We start from the raw sequence: 22,408 nt of genomic DNA, 5'->3' as shown, positions 1-22,408 counted from the left end.
TTTTTTTTTAATTCTTATAATAAAACTTTCAATGTTCAACAAATTGGGAAACTTTCACAGGTTCACAAAATTAAAAGCAAAGACTTTGGAGAGTTGAATGATAAATTGATAATTCTTTGCTTTTCCACTCATTCAAAAATTTGGAACGTTGATGCAGAAGTCCATAAAGAAAGTAATCAATATATATAAGTACAAGTTTTTTATTATTTTTTATCCGGGTTGTAAACCAGCCCACGCGGGCTGCGAATTATGCGGATCAGGCTTGTGCGGACCAACGAACACAATATCTCAACCCACCTCGCATTTTTTTGTGAGCCTACGAACCGACTGACTGAGCTAAGCCCACATTACCACCCCTAGTGGAAATGGTTGTATATTTGAGGATAGAGGTTTGCATTGTTGTTTTTCTCGTAAATATGCAATTATACTAGTTCAAGAACATGAGAGTATGTTTAAATTTTTGACCAAAATTTTTAATCTATAAGTTTAGATTTCCTATCAGAGTAGTTGGCTTGAGAGTTTAAACTTGATTTATGCAAGTTAAAAAGGTAAGGGGAGTTATTTATATTTTGATAATGCTTTGGACTAGATGATCTGAATGTGAATGTGATTTGGTCACAATTATTTTAGTTTTTATGTAAACTTTGGGTTTTTGGTTGAAAATATGCAAGTGTTTGAAATGGAGTAGAATGTCATTTGAGTGTTCGATTAATAGAGTATTGTTCTCGAGTACTTTTGATTCAATACCATTGTTGAGATATTGATATGGTGAATGTATTTTTGCATGTTAAATTATGAAATATTCTAAAACTGAGTTTTCAATATGATTTTTTATGATCATAGTTCATTTCTTATAATTATTATGGATTAATTTATGAACTCAATGAGAGTGCGAGTTATATTTAAACAAAATATAATTATGATGACCATTTTAAGTTTGTAAATTTGTTGCAAATTATTATATTGATTTTGGGTAAAGTGTTAAAATGAAGTTTGATCATGATGCATGAAGTTGTTTTTCTAGTATTTTCATTAAAGTGAAAGATTTTCGCTCAAGTGAAAATATAAAAGGAAATCAACATTTGTTTTTGGTTCCATTTGTTTCTTAAGTAAAAATGTAATAGGAAATCAATCTTGCTCAAGAAAAAAAAAATAGAGCATAAGTACAATTTCACTCAATTAGATTTTCGTACAAGCGAAGAAATTTTCAATTAAGTGAATTTTCTTTTTCGTACAAGCCAATTGTTTTCTTCTTTTGTTGGTTTGATTGATTGAACGTGAATGTTAAATCTAAATGTAATAGAATATTGATTATATATTTATGTGATGAATTTTGCATGATTTATTATAAATATAATTATTTTTAGGTATGGAATATTATGTTGAAAAGTTTAGGTTGTATATTGAACTTTGAGATTTTGTGTAGGATATCCTATCTATATTGAAATTGTACTTGTAGAATAAAATATTAGGAAATATCAACTATTATTAAGGGATATCTCTTCCAATGAAACATATTTACCAAATATATTTTAAACGAGATTTCCTATGATGAAGATAAGATGCAAAATATAAACTTGTTTTCTTATAGGAAAATTATGTTTTAACAAAGTTTTGTTTACAAACTTTTAACAATGCACACGTGACAACACTTCAATGGATGAAAGAAATGTTTAATATGACCGGAAAGAGAAGAAAAATGTTTGAGTTTGATATGTATTAAAAAACAAACTTTGTCAAACTTTATTAAAAAAAAATTTTAAATTTTTTTTGTCAAAGTATGGTAGTCCTTTTCTAAGACTAAAACTATGACAAATTCAAAATTAAACCTATAATAGATTATATGTCAAATGCGAGATTTTCAGGAAAGAAAAACTAAAAATATTCCATACCAATAAAATGATGTAAACATACGAATTAAAACACTATTTTTAATTAAAAATCTTAAACACAATTTATCTTACTCATTTTTATTCATTAAAATACTTTTAACTCACCTAATATCAAATACACTAATTTAAGTATATTCAATAAATTTATAATGAAGTAACACAATCACTTTTTTCCAAAATAAAGATTTTGATTATATTTGGGTAAAAGTAAGGGGACAGCAATGGTGAGTAACTTTGGTATCTTCAATGCATTTGTATGAACCTTCAAATCAGAACTCAGTGGTTGTCCTGTTAACGTTATTTCAACATTACTCATTCATTTGTTCATTATTGTATTAATGCATGCTCTTCTGTATTCTTGTCTTCTTCTTTCTCACATAACCTCTGCATGTTCTCTTCTGCACACAACAAATTACTCATTCTGCTCTATCATTTTATTCTTCGACATTCTTTTTCATTTCAGTGGACCACTCAAGTTTTTTTTTTTTTTTTTTTTTAATTTAAATAAAAAAAAAGCTCTTATTATTGTGAAATACTTATTTATACACCGAAATAACATGTTAGGATCTTACATGGATATACTAGTCAATTATTGGATTTGTTTTTGCTGATTAGCCTTTCTTTTGACATATCTTTCTCACAAAGGATGAGATGTCCCTTTTTGGAAATGAAAAAAGGTTTATTGGTTCTTCTGGTTTGATTAAATCTTAGACATGCAACAATTAACTATTGATTAAGATTAATTTTGTTACAACTATACTATTTTAAAAATAACTAATAATTACAACCTCTTGTTGCAACCTACGTATCTTGTCGCCTTGCATCATATCATTGACCTATGATGCAACCAAATCAGTGCATGTTTGGTAGGATGATTATTAATCGTTTTCAAAATTATTATCAAGATAAAATATTTAAAATACAACAAATATTTTGCATAATAATAGCAAAAATATATTTCTACGCACAAATTTGTTCTTATGATAATAAAAAATAATAAAATTATTATTATTATTATTACAAAATTAAATGTAAATATTTTTTATAATTTTATTGTAAATAGTTTTACTTATAAGTAATATTTTAATTAAAATTTAGTTATGTTTAAAAAATAGTCAAATAAAAAAGGTAAATTTAAATAAACAATTACTTAAAAATTAAAATTAATAAAATAATTATTTTAATTTTAAAAATATATTAAAAAGGAAAAATAAAAAATAAATATAGAAAAAAAAGAGAGGAATATCCTTTGCTTTATATACAAACACAGAGTTCAAACCATAACTTAAAAGTTTGAGCAAAATAGAGATCGACACAAATCTTTATACTTTAAAAACATATTTGGATATATAGATGAGAATGAACATATACAAATTTGTTTTTCTTCGTCTTCATAACATTCCATTTCTGTTTTAAATTACTAAATCACTTTCATTTTATTAGGTAATTCAAAACACTTATTATTTTTTTTTTGTTCTTAACTTCGTGACTTATTCTAAATCAAGTATTTGATAAATTTTTTCTATATTATTTAACCTTTATTTAATTATTGTATATTTTTATTTGATATTTATATAATTATAATTTTTTTATTAATATATTTGGTATTACAGAAAATAAAATCCCTATCATTTCAACTTTGAAAACTTGCTAATATTAAGTAAGGGAGATATGCTTAATACTAATATTATTTTATGAGGTATTTTATAGTTACTCTCTACGCTGAAGCTGTAACCAAGAATTCTTACCTCTTGTTAGCAATATTTCAACAAAGGTATTCATTACAAGGTATTATTGAGGGATACCTTTGTTGTATAATAGAAGTACTTAGAATTAGTTTATTACCTGTTCTTGATAATTATATTTCTATTACTTAATCCAAACAATCTTATGTTATACCTTTTTTTTCCTCTTTTATTATCTTAATATTAATTGGGATTTTGAATATATTTGTTTAATGGTATGAAAAAAAAATATTTGTATTTGATGAAGTGGCAACAAGACATGTACCAAAATTCAGAAGGTACAATAAATCTCCATGAGAGGGTTCAGTTTTGAAATTAAAGAGGCAGAGGAATTAACAATGGTGTCTGTGACTGTGTGTGCCTTCAACTGCTTCTTACCTGTGACTCATGCCACTCAAACTAAGTGACAAAACTCACCATAGTAATCCCGTGAGACACGTTCTTTAATTTCTGCTCCTAATTTTTATCAACTGGGTCCCATTTCTTCTACCAAGCCTTTTCTGTCAATACTTCCATAACTTTTTCATCTAATTTCCCCCTTGTTTATGGATAGAAAAAATTAGTCATTATATAGTATGAAAATATATTTTGAATCCTGCAGTTTAAATTTTACAATGGGAAATATATTTCTCAATTGTACAATTTATAATATTTTTTAATTTAAAATTAGATGTTTAGATTGTAATTACAATTCAAAATTTTAAATATATTTTTAAATCTAAAAAATTATTTTAGATTACATATTTCAAAAAATTATTATATATTTCTTTCTGCACCTCCCTTTTTATCTTTCTGCAGCTCTATATCCAATTAATGTCAAGGAGATGAGATTTGACCTGGTTCAACAAAGTTTTAGAATCTTAATGTTATGTATCTTTCACTGTTTCTCATTAATCTGTATTTTTTTTCTCAATTTGTCAATATCCCATCTCCCAATAAAAGCTCATGGAATATTTAATCACGACAGATGAGCATTATAAAAATTTATTTCTAATTTGATTTGAAACAACCAAAACACTATAGAACTCAATGGTTGTTTTTGGTTGATGTGGCAAATTTTGACATGAATATGATCCTTATGTTGTTCATGAACTAGGTCATCCTTGCTATTTAAAATAACATGAAATCTAATCTGGTGAGTTTTTATAAGCATATTATTACCGATAAATAGGATTTTCTTTTACCCTTTAAAGTTTCATTACAAGTCCATGTCAAACAATATGTTGCATCAGGTAACTTAACTAAACAAAGAATTCTTACAATTTGTTGAGTCTAAATACAAATTCAGGTAAACATAATAATCACAGACAAAGATGATACAACCATGGAGGAAACATTATAACAGCCATGGAGAAAACATTATGGTAAGAAAATAAAGCAACAAATACACATGTAATCTATCTATTATCAAAGCTTGAAGCTGCAAAGGTTGTTCATCCATTAGTCTTACAATACAAAGGAAAGAATCAAAGAGGCTTTGCACCACCACCATTCTCCTGTGCATTATTGACTGGAGTTGAAGAGCCACTCTTTTTGGAGCCACTATGGCCTGTGATTGTCCTTCCCATGAACTTCCCTGCCTTGCTCAATCCACTGGTAACAGCTCCAAAACCACTTCCAATGCCACTGCCAACTAGCCCGGCACCAGCCACAACGCCACTTCCCACAAGACCGGCACCGGCACCAACCAGTCCAACGCCAGACCCTACCACTGATACTGCTCCGTCTAGCGCATCCATTGTGCTTCCTATCACTCCTGCTTCTTTCAGTTTCTTCCTTTCTTCTAGTATCTTTTTCTCAGCTTCTAGTGCAGCCAGTTGTTCTTCCTTGTTAAACTGATAGTATAACACCTGAAATTGAAATATAATTATGATTTTCAATCAACTAAGATTGCTACAAGTGACCAACACACGGGGATGGATTCAGTAACTTTTTTTCGGGAGAAGTCACGTAACTTTGCTCAATTTTTAACTGGTTTGTTCTATATATTTTTTTGGAAAATTGAAGTTGATCATTCAACACATGAACATTAAGAGAAGGTTACGTGACTTTTCCCTGGAAAAAGTCGCTGAATCCGTCTTCCCATCACATAGGAGAGCTTAATGATAGTAAGATCAGAACATAGGGAAGAGAAAAAACTTCATATATACCATGCAAAGCTCCATAATATTGTCACTGCCAAGTACAATAGATTATTATAGGTACCTTTATTGTCAAGGTTCCTCGATCCTTCTTATCTTTCACCTTCAGTGTATCAAGTGATGCCAGCAGCCTCAACTCCATCTCCTTTTCAGTTTGTGCGTCTAGATCATTAAGGGGTACCTGTACTACTCCCAATCGCTTATCTTGCCCAATGTCTTTATCAAAAACCTGTTTGAGGAGTCATGGACATCATTTGTGTTAATTTTCTTAAACAAATCAAGTTACAGAACAATTTATGTTGAGTTATAGGGAAAAACATTAGATTTCAAATCAAAATAATAACCGCTTTAACTCTGTAAATATGGCTAAAATCATTGGGCTTCAGCTAGGCTAAACAAAAATACACAACCTCGGTCAATATTACAGAAGCAATCACAAATTTTCAGAAGTCAGTAATCAAACATAGATTATAATATATACCACCAGATATTATAGAACTGCCACTGGTGGAAGATCCAAAATTTGTTGTCGCTTGAGGCAACAAGACATACCAACAGAATTTTATGTATTAAAGATATTCTAGTTTACAAAAAGAATGGTACAGGATCACAATAACAAGGTTCAAACAAATTGAGCTGTTAAACAAAAGTAAGCATACTTGGAAAGAAGTATGCAGTATGTTTCTAGTCACCGTGTCAGAAACAAGAGCAGGTAATTAACCAGATTTTTATTTTCATACATATTGAGCATATATGAAAATAGTTCTTTCAAATTCTTCAGTAAGTAATTACCATAATTTAAGGGCATATATTTATGAAACCAAAAATGTCACAGAATGTCCCTAAGAAATGAGGTAGAGACTGCAGCATAAAAAGGAGATAAAGTATTGGTATGGTAAAACCTCTAGAATGAGTGATTGGGTCTCCTTGTCTTCTGCAATCAGCTCAAATCTCTCATTCCAAGTAGGATTCAAGTTGTTATCAACAACTTTGGTTTTATACTTGAACAATGGTCGAATATACACAACTACATAAGGATCTGACTTTCCAATCATTTCCATATTCTTCAAAGCAGTCGCTTTCACTACAGTCACTGAAAGTTTTCCTTGGGGTTTAAGCTCTAGATCACTGCAAGAAAACAAAAACGGTGCTGTTTATGCAGTGTGATTGTAAACATACTTGAGCACTAACATTGAAATTGACATTCCCAGTTTATTTTCTTCAAAGGTAGGGTTTAGAAACACCTGCTTACTCACAAGACAGAATCTCATAGTGGCAGATTGATTTTCTTAAGGCTATATTGTTGTTTTGTTGCTTGCACAAATTTCAAAATAAAATGTAAAATTGTTAAAAGGATATAGCAACATACCTAGTCGTATTTTTTATCTGCTGCAACAAAGAATAAATCCAAAAGCAAAAACTTGATGATTCACATTTACCTGATATCAAAAGGAATACCACCAAGTGGAACCACAATCCTATGGGGCCATTGAAGCATGTCAGTAACAATTGAATTCACAGTATCCTATAAAATGGTGGGTAAATGTTAGAGTTATACATGCTACTTCAAAGACGTTCCCAAGGGAAAGATGCAGTAGACAAAATAAATGACTCACATCAATCATATCTGAGATTCCAGGAATAGCTGTTAAACTTCCACCAACAGCTTTCAGAGTATAATCAATCCTTGGCTTTGGCTGATTATATATTAATGGCAAAGTCAGAATTCAGAGAGTGAGAAAAAAAGTTTAGTGGGGATCATGTGGAAGGCTGATCAAAGTTTTAAAGAATCAACTAAAATACACATTTAGGCCAAAAATAGAACAGTTTTTGGTTATTAACAGTAGTTTCCCCCATTCACAATCTTTGAGAAGTATATTATCCTAATAATGTCCCTAACTTAATCACTCTGGCAATTCACTTAAATTGATCTATAAATACATTTAACACGTTTGATATGAAGGGACACTTTATCTACCTTTTTTGGTTTGTTTTTTCTTAATCAACATTATCATTTTATCTTTTTCCTTTCCCTCCTTGTAAAGTTTACCTCAGCAAGTAGAGCTACAACAACAGCAGAAATGCACGGGATCTCTTCAGCAAGTTGGAATATAACACGGATAATGGTGAAAACCTGTAGATCCTTCAACTGAAACCAAAGGCAATAACCAAACTCTAACGATGACAAATTGTACAAGGAATGTGATGAAAAATTCAAGGGAAAGTGCATTGCTAAGATAAATCTTACCTGAATAGGGATTGATGCAACAAGTGCAGCCTCAACAGCCAAAATAATACTAGGATCACCACCCCAACGGAAATCAATATCCATTATGATTTGACCTTTGGTAAGACTCTGAACACGAATACCTGCATGGATGAAGAATTATGCATATGCAGATTCTAAATATATGCCTTTAGGATCAATTTGTTAAAGATACAAAAAAAAAAATGATATAAATAGTCTAGATATTTTTCAGATTAAAAAATACTAATTTATTTTTATTTAAAATCATAAAATCTCGCATTTTAAAAATAGCTGATTTAAATAAGATTTTAATCATAGTTTCATATTTTTAAAAATATTTTAGATTCTTTTCACCTTCTAATTATTTTGAAAAGATTAAAGTGTTGGAAATTCCCTATTGATTAAAGATATAGCCAAATTATGGTATAAAGTACATGCAAATTTCACTTTACAAACTGATTTTGAAATTGAATTATGTCTTAATTGCTTTATAAGATGGTATCAAAATCAATCCTAAAAGGCTCATTAGGCCTATCGTCCATGAATATCTAGTCTCATGTTCAAGATGTTCAATACTTGACGAGATGAGGTGTGTTAGAGATTCACATCAACTAAAGATATGGTTAAAGTGCAGTATATAAATGGACGTAAACTTTACAAATTAATTTTGCAAGGCTGAGTTATGCCTAAACCATTTTCTAAGAGAAACAAATACATCCAAAACTATGAAAAAGTAATTCTTTAGTGAAAAAAAAGTAAGATACAGACCATTGATTCAACACATATTATCTTGAATTTCGTGATCAATTTAGTGCATGTTTATTTTCATGTGGGATTCTCTAAATACATACCAGTTAACATGATTTTAGATAGATGTTCATATGTTTGGTTACCACTTATAGATCCATAGAGTATAATAGATAAAGGCCCCTATATATAACAATATAAGTATTTGAAAATGTAAAATATATATTGCAGGAAAATGTAAAATAGCAATTGAATAGATTACTTGTTTCCTCAAATTTAGAATCATAAATTGGAACAGTATATGTTACATATAATATGTAACTAGTTAAAACATCCTGATTTCCTCACTCTAAATAGCTTCCAAATTGGCTTCCATCATCTTGATTTCTCATCCATCAATCCCTCAGTAGGAAGCAAGAAACCATATGCAGTGTATCAGTGTGTAACTACTTACAAGTTAAAAAAATCTGTTTTCTTAAAAAACATCATTAGCTCCAAAAGTTTCGGACATGGCTCCAACACTGATCTAACAAGATTTTTGCTTTCAAATTAAGGATAGCAATATATGAGAACATTTTTCTTTTATCTCATGGAATCCAAACAAGATAGACTTTTTCTCTCTTTAATTTTTATTTTTTGATAGAAGAATATACTAATCAGTGGACAGAATCCAATCCAAAAAAAATATAAATCCTAAACGCAAAGGGCAAAGAGATACCCATGAAAACGTAGCTATAATCTTTTCACCAAATTTGAATGAAAAAAAATTCCAAAAGCTTAAGTTGTTAAGTGCAGGCAGTTGTAATTGGTAAATTTACTAGAGAAAGAATGTGCAGAGGAATTACTATTGGTTGCTACCTTCAATTTTTGGGGCCACATTTCCAAGTGAGAGTTTGCTGAACTTCAATGAAGTAATTCCAGTTGGTCTGTACTCTTCTAGCAGTGGTTCAACAGATTCTCTGATCACCAAAGTTGCAGCCTATAGGCAAACAAAATCCATCAATATCAAATTATGTATTTAAGCAAAGAAGGAATACAACTCCAGATACATGCAAGGAAATTTAAGCAAAACAAACAGAAGATGGTTGTGTCTAAGCATAGCATGGTTCATATTGAACAGCACATAACTAAATACAATTTTTCATAGAATTTTTCAAAAAAAAAGAGAAATAATATACATAAAATGAGAATATTTATTGGAAACCTTAATATTTGGATTTGAACATAAATCAACCATAAAGATTAAGTCAATAATAGCAGAGAATTGTTCACTTATATATTCTGTTTTGATCATATATCTCCAAAGGGGTTAGCAAGGAATGGGTTGAGACAAGTTTGTCTATGTCCTTATTCGACAAAAAATCTTGACTAGTTAATTTACCATAATATATTAATGTTAATATCATGTGTAGTGAAATAGTAGAACAAAAGAAGAACAAACTTAAATTAAGATATATTTCATAATATATATTTGAAATAAATAATATCTTTTTAAATGTAACATCATGTTTAACAAAATATTATGAATTAAATAAAAAAAATTATTATTAATATGTAATTGTTATAAAGAAATTTACTCTTTAAAAGCATAACCTGAACCCGTCCAAATCAACCTTGGCTTTGGCTGGGTTAATAGGTCAAATTGAGTCATACTCAATCCAATACACCCTCACTTTGAGGATTGAATATCTTAATTGTAAAGTTGGCATGATCAAACATCTTTTTATGGCTAGATAGTGAGTGGCTCAATAAACTTAACAACAATTTCTAGGATAGACCGTAATATTATCTTGAATTTATTCAATCCTAAAAGTTAGCTCAAAGATAATTGCCCTGCTTATATATATATATATATATATATATATATATATATATATATATATATATATATACATATATATACATATACATATACATATATACATATACATATACATATACATATATATATATATACATATACATATATATATACATATACATATATATATATACATATACATATATATATACATATACATATATATATACATATACATATATCTATATATATATACATATACATATATATATATACATATACATATATATATATATATATATATATATATATATATATCACGATCGTATCTCTAATTGATACCGTATCTCCAATAAGAAATTAGAACTATAAATATGGGACATTGGATATTATTTGGAAGGTAAAAGTTAAAAGAAAATGGACAAGACTAATTTAAAGAGCTTTTAATCTTGATCACTCATATAAAGATGTGAAATAGGTCAACCCAACCAACTCTTAGCTCGTCATAAAAAGTGGGTTAGGTTGGATAATTTTAAGATTGGATGAAAATTTCACCCTATCTAGTGGGTTGTAGATTGGATAGGATTAACCAAACAAAATTTGAAACTAAAAAAAGTTATAAAAAGAATGATTCATAAGTTGGCATACCAAATAATAAAATAAATAAAACATATAATGCTAAAGTCACAAAATATTAACCTAGTAAATTGTCAATCGTTATGAGTTATATAAATATATATATATATATATATATATATAGAGAGAGAGAGAGAGAGAGAGAGAGAGAGAGTAAAGCAATATATAACATTAAACCTTAAAAATTCATTAAACAATATGTTTAATAAAATAATATTTACTAAAAACAAAATATAACAAACACTAGATTTCAAACCTGTGTATTTATACCACTTAATAACTTCAGATAAAATATGAAATAAACCAATCCAACCACTAAGTTCAAAGTTCTAACAAAGTAGTTAAACATGACTACTACTTCATCACACTAATAAATAAAGGTTATTACCAAATAACAAATTAACAACTGTTCAATTTATGTGAATAATAATACAGTATAAATAATTAGAAAGATGATATGTTGGAACACAACTTTTCTTGCATTGCTATTGCTAAAACAAGAGTCATGAACACGCGATAACTAATACTTGAGGAAAAATTTCTTTCAAACTGGAGTATTAAAAACAATATAGTCCAATACCAGAATTCAGAAATTATTGAAGCTTAACCCCACAAAGTCAATTTGTAAGGTAAGGATTTGACCAAGCTTTATAAGCTCTATTTAAACCATAACTCTAGTATCATGAAATTAAACACCACTCTTGAGCCTATAATTAAGGCAGTCCCAAAGTGGTCCCAACTAAGGCATGTTAATTACAGAAATTTTCCAAAATCACTTCACTGGCTTGCAGTATATAGTAATGTGAGTGGTTCAACAATAGATCTAGGATAAACTCCAATAACATTACAGAATTTAGATTTAATATCTGACTCAACCCTTATAATGTAAGGACCGCCAAGACTTTATAAGCTTTAAATGTGAGACTAAACATCACCCTAGAGACTGCAAATAAAACAGTACTAGAGACTAATACTAAGGTGGACGAGAGTAACCGCGATTAAAATGATTTCTCGAACAATAAACAATCTAATTTTGACTACAAACAAAGTATAAATAAAGTATGTTTTATAAAATAACAATCCCAACTAAAAATTTTCATAGATTTTAAGTTCAAACATATAAAGCAAATCTTGTAAACTTCCCAAATTGTTGTAAATCATTATACAAATATATTATAGTGTGCAAGCATACTCACTTCTGCTACAAATGGCCAAAGTTTGGTCAGTTTCTTGTTTAGCCATTTCACCTGTAATAGCCCATGAAAGGAAAAGTCAAGCACACTACACAATCATATTAGAATAATAGGTAAACTAAAGTTGTTTCAAATCCACCTGTTCATATACAGGAAATGATATCCACTCGGGCAAATTTTCACCACAAATTTTCTTTAAATCTTCTCTGTTAAGGGATGCAAGGAGTTTAATGTCAGCTGCCTGCAGAGGAAATAAATAATGAACACCAATGGTGAATTTAGATAAGGAATTTTAAGAGGGTAAATCAATTTTATAGAGAATTTAAAAGGTTTTACATATTGTTTGGGTAAGAAATTTTAAAACAAACTGAAGTTTAAAAATTATGAGTAAATAGATTACTTAAAATTAAAGAATTTCAAATTCAACCTAGAAAGTAAAAATTTGAAATTCTTCATATTTTCAAATTCATGTGTCTTCTCTACCCTACTCTTGGTTAGAACATCGTCAACTTGACTAAGACCAAGACATTATTGGGATGACTTTATTTTATTGACGTCAACTAAAGTGTTTCTATTGATGGTGATAGGAGTTTTTTTTTTTATTTAAATTGTTAGGATTATTGTTGTTGTTGTAGACCATGGTTATTTCTCGCTCGCTATCAGCTATGGTTTTATCAGCCAATGTCAAGGAGGCTATTTTCTAGCATATGACATTTGTCTTGGTTATTTTTTTTATTGATGTTTGCAATAATTACTTTTTTATCATTGACAACAACGTTATTCTTTGTTGATAGTATGTCAGGATTTCTTTTCTAATGCTTACTAGGAAAACTTCTGGTCAACATTAACTGGGAATTTTTTGCTAATGTCACTCGGAGAAATTTTTCAGCGATATTGATCGAAAACTCAACAAGATGTCAATCAAGAAACAGCTTCATCAATATTAGTTTAAACAATCTTGACAAACTATGACCAAAAAATAACATCAACCAATATCTACTAAAACATATCATCAATATTGATATTTTTTTGAATTATTAACAATTGTTTGATATTTATTCAGTTTTTTGCATTTGGTGGTGATTGAAATACTAAAAATAACATCAACCGATATCAACTAAAAAATATCATCAATGTTGATATTTTTTGAATTATTAACAATTATTTGATTTTTCTTTTTATATTTTTTTTGCGTTTGGTGGTAAATGAAATACTTTATCCAAATGAGAAAAATTTCAACAAATTTGAATTGCCTTATATAAGAAGCAAAATATTTGAAATATGAAATCTGATACAATTTGAAATGAGAAAAATTCAAATTTAATGTATTTGAATATCTTAGAAACTATGAAATTTCCTATCCAAATGTAAAGTAAGACTAGAAAAGAAATGTTTAAACAAGATATTTGTTTAAACAGAACATATGAACAGCTTAGAACACAATTACAACTTTCTCCTTTCTCTTTACTTCTCTTTCCTACATACATTTCAAAACTGATGTGCTCTGTTCAGACCGCAACATTTCAACTAATTTTTGGTCATTTGATTTAAATTATTGATTGATAAATTTTCTTTAGAGATTTAGTTAAAAGAAAAAAATTAAGGCTGGGGTTTAGAATCAGAACCACACATATGGAAATTTGTAATCAGATGACTTACACTTTTCATGCATTCTACATCAACTCCTTTATAAATATCGAAAAAGGGAACATTATTTCCACATATCTCATTTCTTTCCACTATTTCATTCCATTTACTCACAAAAATACTAACACACATTGAAATCTGTCTCCCTTCCCTACTACATCATTTGCCATTTTTATCATGAAATTTCATGTGATTTTTAATCAACCTAAAATGACAGAATATTCAAGCAATCATCCTGAAATATCAAGCAATCACATTCTAGAGATCTCACCATCGTGTTTAAATTTCCACAAATTAAATTTTTTAATAGAAAAAAAAAACTTTATTAGAGAGCACAGAAGAATACAACTAGGGAGAGAGATATACTGCAGAAAACAACACATCTGAAGATTCAAGAATGCAGCAAAGCTGCAGTTCATGTAAGTCAATGCAAGCTACCACTGGAAACAACCATGAGAAACACCAAAAAGAGGCCACAGACATAGTCCTATCCCATAACAAGTTCAAGGGCAAAGAAACACTCTTAAAGTGTAAGCATGTTTTGTATAAACAGCACATGGCTGCAAAACCCATAAAGATTGTTTCAAGGGAAAGTGGCTACAAATAAACAGCACACACTGTACGTTGTATAAACAGCATTATAGTTTTTAGCTTCCTTCATTTTTACCATAACCTTTGTTCTAAACCACCGAAAAGGGCTCCAAACCAAAGTTGTGAAACACATTCACATAATGCTTATCTAGGAATACTTAAAGATTGTTTCAATGGAAAGTGGCTAATTTACAATTCATGGAAAGATGGAAACTGTTTCTAAACTGATTCTGCACAAGTACAAATATCAGGAGAAAGGGCCACATGAGGCCTCTGAATATGCAATGCAACATGTTGTTAGTATTAGTCTTGTTAAGTACCATTAGACATAACCTTTTGAGGGATATTTGGACTTCAAAATGGACTTGCCAATATTGGGAACTTAGATTCCTAGACATGAAGTTTAGAAATTGAAAGTAGGGTCTAGAAGAAAATCTGCCAGAACAATACAAAGTCCAAATTGTCTTATCTTATGAATAAGCAAAAGATAATAAGAGGTTGTACTTCACTAACTTCTCTATTATAAAGGTGAGACAGTAGCTAAGGGAGGCACTAACTAATGTAAGGTCTATTCGGTAAGTGCAACATCGTTATGACTTGTTCACTTCTCAAGTCCGCATGAAAAAACAAAACTCTGCTTCATGAAAGAGGTAGAAAAAAATAAATTGAATTCACAAGTTTAAAGATCCACAAATATCGTTTGTCTGCTTTAATGTTGTAATAGAGTTTAATTGCTGACATTTTCATATAAAGGGGTATTTGAGTGTTTTAATCATGACTCAAAGTTAATTATAGTGTAAAACCTTAATTAGGGTCTTACGGTTATAAACATAATAGTGTAACAAAGGTTATCATTTTGACGTCTTGATTTCCACATCAGTTGTGGAAGTCAGTGGAAGATTGTATTTTACTAGCCAAAAGAAAATCTAACCAGCACTACTACTCATAAGGTTTTGCTTCTGCATTTTACTGAACAGAAAATTCTGCAAATTGTTGAAGCATCTACTTTTGAGACATGATGTTTCATTCTCTAACTTTTAGTATTCATGAATCAAACTAGGTATCATTTCCCTGTGATCCAGTTTCACATTGATTACTTGCACCACACCAATATGATAACCTCTATTATAACCCACAAGTAGATTATTGAAACCCCCTGAACCCAATCTTCACCCAATTCTTATTCTCTATTCACCAACATGTTTCCCTATTGATTACAAAACTGAAAGATTCCCCCACCGTGATGTTCTCTATTGATCAACATTTTTTCCCAACACAGCCTAGTTTATAAAATCATCACCATCTCTCAAACATGAATCAACAAAGCAAAAGTCAAAGCATGATTGAACTGAAAACGAAAACCCATACCTTTGCAATTCTTTTAGCGCTTCGGTACTTCATCATGCGTGCCCATCCAGCCATCAATGCGATGCCGAACACCAACCCCATGAAAATCCCAGAAAACAAACCCATTTTCCCAGATGCCAAGCACCACCTTTCCCCTTCCAACACAAAAAACACAAACCCAAAAGTCAAAGCAGAGACACCCACATGAGAAAAAGACACAAACTCAACCCTCGAACCCGCAAAACAAAACCCAAGTCAAGCCAAAAACAAAACTTAAAGCGAAATTCGAGTAAAACAGCCCAAAGGGTCTCACTTTAGAGGATGAACGCCAATTGGAATGAGATTTTGCAGAGAGACCAAAAGTTGGAAGCAAAAAGAAAATCCCAAAGTGTTGATTTTTGTGGTATTGGTTGGATTTACAAGGATTCCTTACAGTGTCGTGTGAGTGAGTTTTCAGAACTGTAAATTATGCAAACCTTCTCGTTTCTAACGTTACTTTCAGTGTTGTGGGTTCATCTTCTCTCCCTCCACAAGATTATAAAAAAAGCATTAAAAGCATTGTAGCTGACTTGTAGGGTCTTCACATCTTCAACATTGTTGCCATTTGTAAATTTATTTATCTATTTATCTATTCATAATTTCCCATCACTTTCTGTAAATTTATTTATCTCTATGATCTCTTCTAAAATTATTTTCATTCATTAAAATTTTTAATAAAAATTAGAGTAATGTTTATTAACTCAAAAGTTAAATGTCACAAATTTAATATGAGTATGATGCTAAAATTGTTTTACAACATCAACCAATTAGACACATGTTGGTATAATCATAATAAAAATCTTATTTTTTATTACATTTACTAAAAATTACAAATTGTGATGAATCCCTCCTTTAATTCAAGATAGAATAACTAAGTGAAAAGTGAGAACTAATAAATTTGAACTTGTAATAAACAGAGTGATTCTAGCATTATTTTTTTTTTCTTATGAAGTCAACAGACAAGGAGAAAGAGCAAAAGTCATTTTCTCATTCATAATTTTCCATAAATTTTAACTTTTTATTTGCATATAAAAATTTAAACTTGACACAAATTTTTGTGCTTTATAAGTTAATTGAGAAAATTAGATTTGTGGGGTGTTGACCATTTGGTTATGGAAAGAAAAATCTGAGGAAAGTGAAAAAATGAAAGGTGTTATTTCCAGTGCATTGATGACACTTGGAATTTGTCTCTTTCTTGCTACTCTCACAATGTCTTTGTCCTATCATATCCACCAGCCTAACCAATTTTTTGGGGAAAATCATGTGTTACCTTCACTTTTCAGACCAACTTGTTTTCTGAATAGGGTTTTGGGGACCTAAATTTGCCTTCACAATTCATTGTGTATCAGTTATTTCCATTTCTTACAACAGTTTCAGATACTACTTTTTCTGTTTTTATTATAACTCATAAATTCATCATCCCTTTTATAACTTCACATTGTTGTCCAAAATTAGATAACACACAAATTCAGAAGTTTTTTTTTTAAAGTTTAAAAATTATTCTGTGGTTTTAATTTATTGAAAGATATTATGTAATCATTATCATTTTTAAACTGTGTTTTTAAATATAAGGAACGTATCTTTTTTAAAAGAATACAAGTAAAAACTCTTTAAAAATACTTTGTCATAACTTCAAATCTGTTGAATTAAAGGTTTCACATTCAAAGTATCGTCTATTTTAATGTTCATCTGAGTTTTAGTTGAAAAGGTGCATGGAATGTTTAGATATATAAATGAGAGTTAGAGTGGCCTGGATTCTTCTTTTTGATATTAATGTTCTATAATCTTAAATTAATTTATATTGTTAGAATTATCATATTCAAAATACCAGTTACTCAAATTTTAGAGTTAAAAAATTCCATTACATTTTCTCTTACAAAGTGTTTCAATAAATAAGAAACCCTCATCTCCGTTTCTCAAGTTTTTACATCAAGTTTTTACAAGATTTTTGTTGTATTTATATAATTTTATTATATAAAATTATTACCTTATGTTTGTTATTATTATGGACTTAACATTAATTTTTAAATTATATTGCATAATTGTTACTAATTTATGAATAATACATATTAGGTTTTTGATGAATAGTCTCTGATGGATTTATGGTTGAATTGTTCAATGAATGATATATGATAAATTTGAATATTCAGTAACATGTTAAGAGGTTCTTTATCTCTACCGGTGAGAATTATAAAATTGATACTTCATTAGTTAGTTTGAATACATGACATAAAAAAAAAAATTGTTGTGAGATATGTTTTATAATATAACTTACCATAAAGATTACATTATCGTCTCACACACACTTTCAGACAAATGAATTTTTCATTGATTTGAGGTGTTCTACGTTTGAAATATCATATATAATCTCTCATCTATTTTTCGAGTAACAATTTTGTCCAAAATGCATTATTTTCAAATATAAAATCCAATTTTCAAACCCCTTTCTTCTAGGAGTAGGTTGTATACTTTCAATCCATTCTTGGATAAGATAGATTTTCTCATACAAATAGTATGTATAGTATATATGAATCCAAAAATTATTTGGATAACATATTGAATCAAATATTTATATAAAAAACATATCTTTTTCTTTTCTCAGATTAGAATATTAGAGTTCGATTTTTGAAAAACTAAAAATTTGATATTGAAATTAAAAGAAAAATGGTGAAAAACAAGTCAAAATTAGATTTTTTGAAAATTGAATTCTGAACTAATATTTTTAAACGTTTTCCTTTTTCATTTAAAAATAAAAGAAGAAAATATTTTTATAAAAAAAAAAACTAATTTTAGAATACAATAATATTCAAAATGCAATTTCCTAAAAACTGAATTCTAACCTAAAGAAAAATCACACTATCTATGTAAACATCTAATATAATATATTATTTGGATTATTTGAGTGAGAAATTTGGCTAAGATAAGCACAATATCATGTCATGCCCCCAGTTGCTTCACTATTAAGGTGCATATTAAAAGGCTATGCATTTTAAAATATTTCATGGTGATGTTTTATTATAGTAAAAGCTTTATATGGATTTTTTTGTCTTATTAATTAATTAATTAATTTGAATTGGGTAGGGCAGTGAAAAAAAAAAAAAGCAGTATTGTTAGGTTGGGATGAGTTGAGAAAAATATCCAGCATGGTGTTAGCTGGATGATGAATGAGAATGATAATATCATATTCCTTACTCACATTTTGGGTCCTACTTTCCAAAACACAAGGAACCATACTCCCTATATTTTAGGTTACTACATTTTCTCTACTTTTCAAACCATTTTTTGCTTCATCCTCAAATAACCATTTATTAATTTTTTATTATAAGCTAAAGCTTTCTTTTGTTTCATTTAGATCTTGTACGGTTTTAAAAAATTACATAATTTTAATTTGTATTTTTTATGGTTTATATATTATATATTTGTCAGAGTTTGACATGATATGTCATAGTATATGGTTCCTATGTAATTAAGTATAGTATGGTGGTGACTTAGGTATGCAACCTAGGGATTATAAACAGGTGAAGATTTTAAGATATATGTATGGTTTATTATTCTATATTTACTATTTTTCAATTAACATGAATAATAAAAACTATTAAATGAACAAAAAAATTATTAGCCCCTCCAACATAGAAAAGTATTAGAGTTTAGTTTAATTGTGTGTACTTTATTTATCTTTCTATTTAAAAATTTAATGTGACTATTTTGATATCTTGTGGGAAATATTTCTTTTTTAAATGTTAAAATATGAAAAATTAAGAGTGAAAGAATGCATATATATTATTTCTACAAAGGGCTCATAAAAATAAAAATTTAAAATTCTGAAATAAAATAATTTAAATACTGAAATTACTTTTACAAATTGTTAATAGTACATATCGCAATAAAAGTTTAAAACAATTGTTTAAAAGAAAAGAAAACTTTTGTTCTTTATAATCTTTCTAAATTTATCAAAATTATATTCACATATAAAAATGTTTAGCCCTAATAAAAACACAGTCGAGCAATATAGTACTCGAGTGAGAAATATATGTCAATCATGTTATAAACATTTAAGCATATGGGATAAAACTAATAATAATATAGACACGTGTTACATGAATCAACAAATTAGGAGTACATACATCATATTCTATAAAAATAGGAACTCGTTAGAACTAAATCCAAAAAGTTGTAATTTAAGATAAATGAATTATGTTTTAGGTCCTAAATTATAATGTGATTTGTTGGTAGGTGAAGTATAATGTGATTTTTAAGTTTGAGGATCTATTAGAATTAAAGTTTGACATAAAGACGGATCTTTATAACGACGAGAGATGGGAGGGGTTATGATCACCCAATTTTTTTATATTTATGTCATCTAATATAAAATTTAAAATGTTTTTAATATATTTTATATTTTTTTATATTCTCACAAGTTTGTATACATCTATATTTATATATAAAGGAATTTTTGTGTGTGTCTATATTTATTTTCCAAATTTACCTTTTAAATATTTTTTTTAAAATTAAAATAATTATTTTTTAAGTCACTACTAAAAAAATTTGTATTTCCTGTCAATTTTGTTTTGAAATATTTTCGTAGGAAATACTTATAAATTTTGTTATGAAAAAAATTTATAAGAAATTGCTGTCAATTTCGTTTGCAAAATATTTTTTATAAAACACTTTTCATAACAAATTTTGTAGGAAATACATAACAAATACCCACGAAGGAATTATTTGTCAATTAAGACTCTTAAAAAAATAGTAGAAAAATGTCTTTTTTTATTTGATTGTTTTTTTAAACTTAATCATAATAAATAAAAATTATTTATAGTAACTTATATAAATTATATATATTTAATTTTATAATTATAATTATAATAATAACAATAATAATAATTTTATTATTTTTAATTACCATAAAAAAAGTAATTACGTTGTATTTCCTAGTTTATATAAAAATTTTGGGTTTAATTACTCTATTGGTTCTATTTTAGTTCAACAATATCAAGTTTATCCTTTAGTTTTCTTAATCTCAATTTGGTTCTAATTTTTAAAAATTTGATGTAATTTGGTCATTTTCGATAAATTTCTTGAAACAGATCAAGATTTTTTTTTTATCAAAATTGAAGTTGTGAATAAAGATGATTTGTTTTGTTGGTGTAATTAACATCATCCTAGTCTCAATTTTGATGAAAATCCTTGATCTATTCCTATAAATTTAATAAAAACGATCAAATTGCATTGATTTTTAAAAACCGGAACCAAATTGAAACTACTTGTTAGTTGATATAAAGATGAAAATCAAAATCTTGTTATAGTTTATGCACAACGGGAATAACAATTTTTTGTTACTAAAATTGATTGTTAATGGAGATTTTCTTGTAATGATGGACCAAAAAACATAATTAACCCTTTAAGATATCATAGTCACGGTTGTCCTTCACTTGACTCACATGAGAGAGGTTCATAAAATTATTGGGCATAAAATAGATTGTGATATATATATATATATATATATATATATATATATATATATATATATATATATATATATATATATATATATATATATATATATATATATATATATATATATATATATATATTGGAAGATTCAAGTGTAAATCTAAATTTCACATTAAGTAAGAGTGGAAAAGTTGACCACCATATAAAAATGAAGATCCATAAATTCATTATTTTTAAAATTTTGGGTCAGAGGTGATATAATTTTTTATATGTAAAAATAAGAAAAATTAGATTACACCAAACTTAAAAAAAAAAACAATCGATACAAAGTAGAATAAAAGTACAAATTCAATAGGGAATTTACATACATTTTTTGCATTATTAAAACCATGGAATGTGTATACCTTTATTGTCTCAATAAAATTCGAAGAGAACTAGTTATTAATTAATTTAATTTAGTAATGAATTAATTAGAATAATTACATGTGAATTTCTCTATATAGCAAGAGTTTTTTTTGGTCCTTTCCAATTAAAAAAATGTACAAAATGGAAAAAGTACATCAAAAATAAAATCAGATTTTAAGATAAATGAAGAAATAAACTATATTATGGAAAAAAAAAATCACAAATAGAAGATGCAGATAAAATACAAAGTCATACATATTTATTATTTATTTATATTTATATTATATATATATATATATATATATGTATATATATATATATATATGTATATATATATATAAACAAAACACGTGAGAATGAGAAAAAGTCACTTCACTATAAATTTATATTTTGTTGACGTGACAAATCACATTATTTTTATTTTTAGTTTTTGTTGTTGTAAAATGCATGAGAGTGAAGGAGAACAAAACATTCATTTAAAGAAATTTATGAGAAAAAAAAAAGAAAAAGAAAAGTGATATA

At 28.0% G+C, this 22,408-nt stretch overlaps 1 protein-coding gene across 2 annotated transcripts; it reads right to left on the bottom strand.

Moving 5' to 3' along the window:
- Positions 1-4,848: 4,848 nt before the first annotated feature.
- Positions 4,849-16,563, bottom strand: NTMC2T4 (Calcium-dependent lipid-binding (CaLB domain) family protein). Of its 2 annotated transcripts, none has more exons than XM_028052160.2 (12): positions 16,302-16,563; positions 16,010-16,143; positions 12,543-12,644; positions 12,407-12,457; positions 9,632-9,752; positions 8,027-8,148; positions 7,829-7,927; positions 7,395-7,475; positions 7,218-7,303; positions 6,681-6,906; positions 5,843-6,007; positions 4,849-5,487 (listed from the first exon to the last, which is right to left on the bottom strand). In XM_028052160.2, the coding sequence occupies exons 2-12, from the start codon at positions 16,112-16,114 to the stop codon at positions 5,104-5,106; spliced, it is 1,542 nt and encodes a 513-aa protein (XP_027907961.1). In that variant the 5' UTR covers positions 16,115-16,143; positions 16,302-16,563; the 3' UTR covers positions 4,849-5,103. The 2 variants fall into 2 exon arrangements, with proteins under 2 accessions (XP_027907961.1, XP_027907962.1); XM_028052161.2 differs by having other exon boundaries at positions 16,465-16,483.
- Between the last annotated feature and the right edge of the window lie 5,845 nt (positions 16,564-22,408).

This window comes from Vigna unguiculata, chromosome 10, assembly GCF_037176805.1.
Source record: "Vigna unguiculata cultivar grain cowpea cultivar isolate G323 ecotype 2 chromosome 10, ASM3717680v1, whole genome shotgun sequence".
Classification (NCBI taxonomy): Eukaryota; Viridiplantae; Streptophyta; class Magnoliopsida; order Fabales; family Fabaceae; genus Vigna; species Vigna unguiculata.
This window is presented reverse-complemented; position numbering and strand designations above follow the sequence as displayed.

Bases quoted from the DNA above. Each gene is read 5' to 3' on its own strand.
- NTMC2T4 (XM_028052160.2), bottom strand. From the start codon at position 16,114: ATGGGTTTGTTTTCTGGGATTTTCATGGGGTTGGTGTTCGGCATCGCA. The intron at 7,928-8,026 runs GTAAGATTTATC...CTTTGGTTTCAG, and splicing joins TTGCATCAATCCCTATTCAG to TTGAAGGATCTACAGGTTTT. The intron at 7,304-7,394 runs GTGAGTCATTTA...ACCATTTTATAG, and splicing joins GAATCTCAGATATGATTGAT to GATACTGTGAATTCAATTGT.